We start from the raw sequence: 2,234 nt of genomic DNA on the forward strand, positions 1-2,234 counted from the left end.
ACGGATGATGCACCGTAAATGTAGGTTGCAACAAATGGTATAGTGCAACTTATTAATGTAAGTATTCCGAGGAAAGGATATCCAATTTTACGCGGCATGCACCAAAATGCGTATATCACAAATTGGCTGCAAACGAAAAGCTGAAAGTCAGCCGCTAAATACCAACCGTGCGGAACACACTGAAACATATCAATTAGTCAATATTAATTGATATCACTCGTATGTTATTCCGGATAATATAAGCATAATTCTATTACTAGTTCCGAAGGCGTCAAGTAATTATTAACGTATAAGAGATTTTTCCACCAATTTTTGCTACAATACGCATACTGTTCAACCACAAGATACCAATATGGCCCAGAACCACATAGCGGAAGAATCCAAATGCAAACACCAATTGATATGGCATATAAAGGCGTCAATCTGTAAATCATTCCACATATTAATGGATTCTCAGATAGCACAGGAATATTCTGAGACCCAGGTTTAAATTACTGAATATTTAAATGTTACTGAATACTTTGATATTTGAATATTAGAATATTTAAATTAATTATTTTATGAATATTTATGTACAATATTGTAGACAGACTTTCGTATATTTATAATAAGATGTTTAGAAAAGAATATTCTTAGAACATTTCCCATACAGTTCAAATGTTGAATAGATATCCTAAGAACGTTCTAAGAATATTTGAATATTCTTAGAAAGTTCTTAGGATATCTATTAAACATTTGTACTATATTGGTCGTAAAGTTTACTTGTTGTACATGTATGTACAATGCATTCGTGTAACTGAAAAGTTTTCCACATGTTCTATAAATAATAACATATACTTATTATAGTTCAGTAAAGAAAAGGACGTATCAAAGAAATGAAATATTTGACTTATTCCTTTACAATTGTAAAAGCAAAATCAATAAATCAACTTCATTTTTTATAATTTTTTTGAATTAGTGAATTTATCTTCAATAACTTTGATCTTTACATATGCTGTTATGATCATATTTTAGCCGACGATAGATTTTAATCGTCGCTCATCGTTTATTAAAAGATTTTAACAAAAAAAGTTAATAGGAACGTAATTTTCAAGTATACATTTATGAACTAGAAGTAGGGAAAAGGATTTATAAAGCATAAAAATTTATAGCACGATTATACTGTCTGTTCTTATCTGTGTATGCTATCTAGGCATAATGGGCCATATGTTATGAAACTAAGCATGTATTATGAAACTCTTTGGAATGGATTTCGACCAGAAATATTCTGTTATTCCCCGAATTTCCATTGTCTTTTTTAGGGAAAACGGAATTATTTTCATCAGGATAGATTCCGAAGAATTCCAAATACGTGCTGTTTAAATGGATTATTCTGTGTGTATGTGTGCCTGTGAACATTAGTGCACATGTCCGACTATATGCATATACCTTAAGTATCTGGATACTATATTTTTAAAGAACTTAAGTTGATTATATCGCTCCAAATCTTTTAATAACTTAGTTGAATGTAAAATACCACCTATGGCGAAGAATATAGTCATTGTACTGATAACGTTCACTATTATTGTAACAAAAGGTATTTGGTATAACTGAAAAAAAGGTATTTGGTATAACATCAAAATCAAAAATGTCTTCTCACATGTGGCTTTATACATATTACTGTTAGAACAGAGGGAACATAAATGCGTGTGCAAAGAAAAAAATGAACACAAAATATATTAAAGAAACAAAATCGATATTCTTTATAACAATATTTTGTTTCAACAAGATTAGTTGCATTATCAAATTATCTTTATATAAGCCCTATACGTTTTACATCTACAATTTGCACCACGCTTCTTTCTATACATATATGGGATATAATAATAATAAATAGTAATAATAAATAATAATAATAATAAATAGTTATAACTATTTATATACGAATATGATATAAAGTAACATAAGCAGAATATGTGTATGATCAATATTAATACGTACCTTTTCTATATCAACTGTATTAACAGTGGGATTATATATATATCGTATTACTACATTATGTAGATAAACCACAAAGACCATATTAACGAGACGTATAAAATATATAGAATCAAGTCCTGTATGCGTATAATTCATGTGTAAAATCTTTGCGTAATTTTTTCGAGCAGAGAAGTGTAGCATAATGTTTCCCATTGTAGTCGTGTGATTTCTATCTTTGTTTGACATACTGTCGTACCAAGTACTGATTATTACCA

General features: G+C 29.1%; 1 protein-coding gene across 1 annotated transcript in view; it reads right to left on the bottom strand.

Moving 5' to 3' along the window:
* Nucleotides 1-2,228, bottom strand: part of LOC116852686 (nose resistant to fluoxetine protein 6-like) — a gene marked incomplete at its 3' end in the record, with an annotated part of 2,564 nt that extends 336 nt beyond the window's left edge. The window contains exons 1-2 of the mRNA XM_032833269.1: nucleotides 1,981-2,228; nucleotides 1,429-1,589 (exon numbers count right to left, since the gene is read on the bottom strand). Coding sequence (XP_032689160.1) covers nucleotides 1,429-1,589; nucleotides 1,981-2,205 — 386 coding nt within the window. The remainder of the gene's footprint in view (nucleotides 1-1,428; nucleotides 1,590-1,980) is intronic.
* Nucleotides 2,229-2,234: the final 6 nt, after the last annotated feature.

The sequence above is a fragment of the Odontomachus brunneus genome, unplaced genomic scaffold, assembly GCF_010583005.1.
Source record: "Odontomachus brunneus isolate Ranch 3 - 2012 unplaced genomic scaffold, Obru_v1 Obru_scaffold_248, whole genome shotgun sequence".
In the NCBI taxonomy this organism is placed as follows: domain Eukaryota; kingdom Metazoa; phylum Arthropoda; class Insecta; order Hymenoptera; family Formicidae; genus Odontomachus; species Odontomachus brunneus.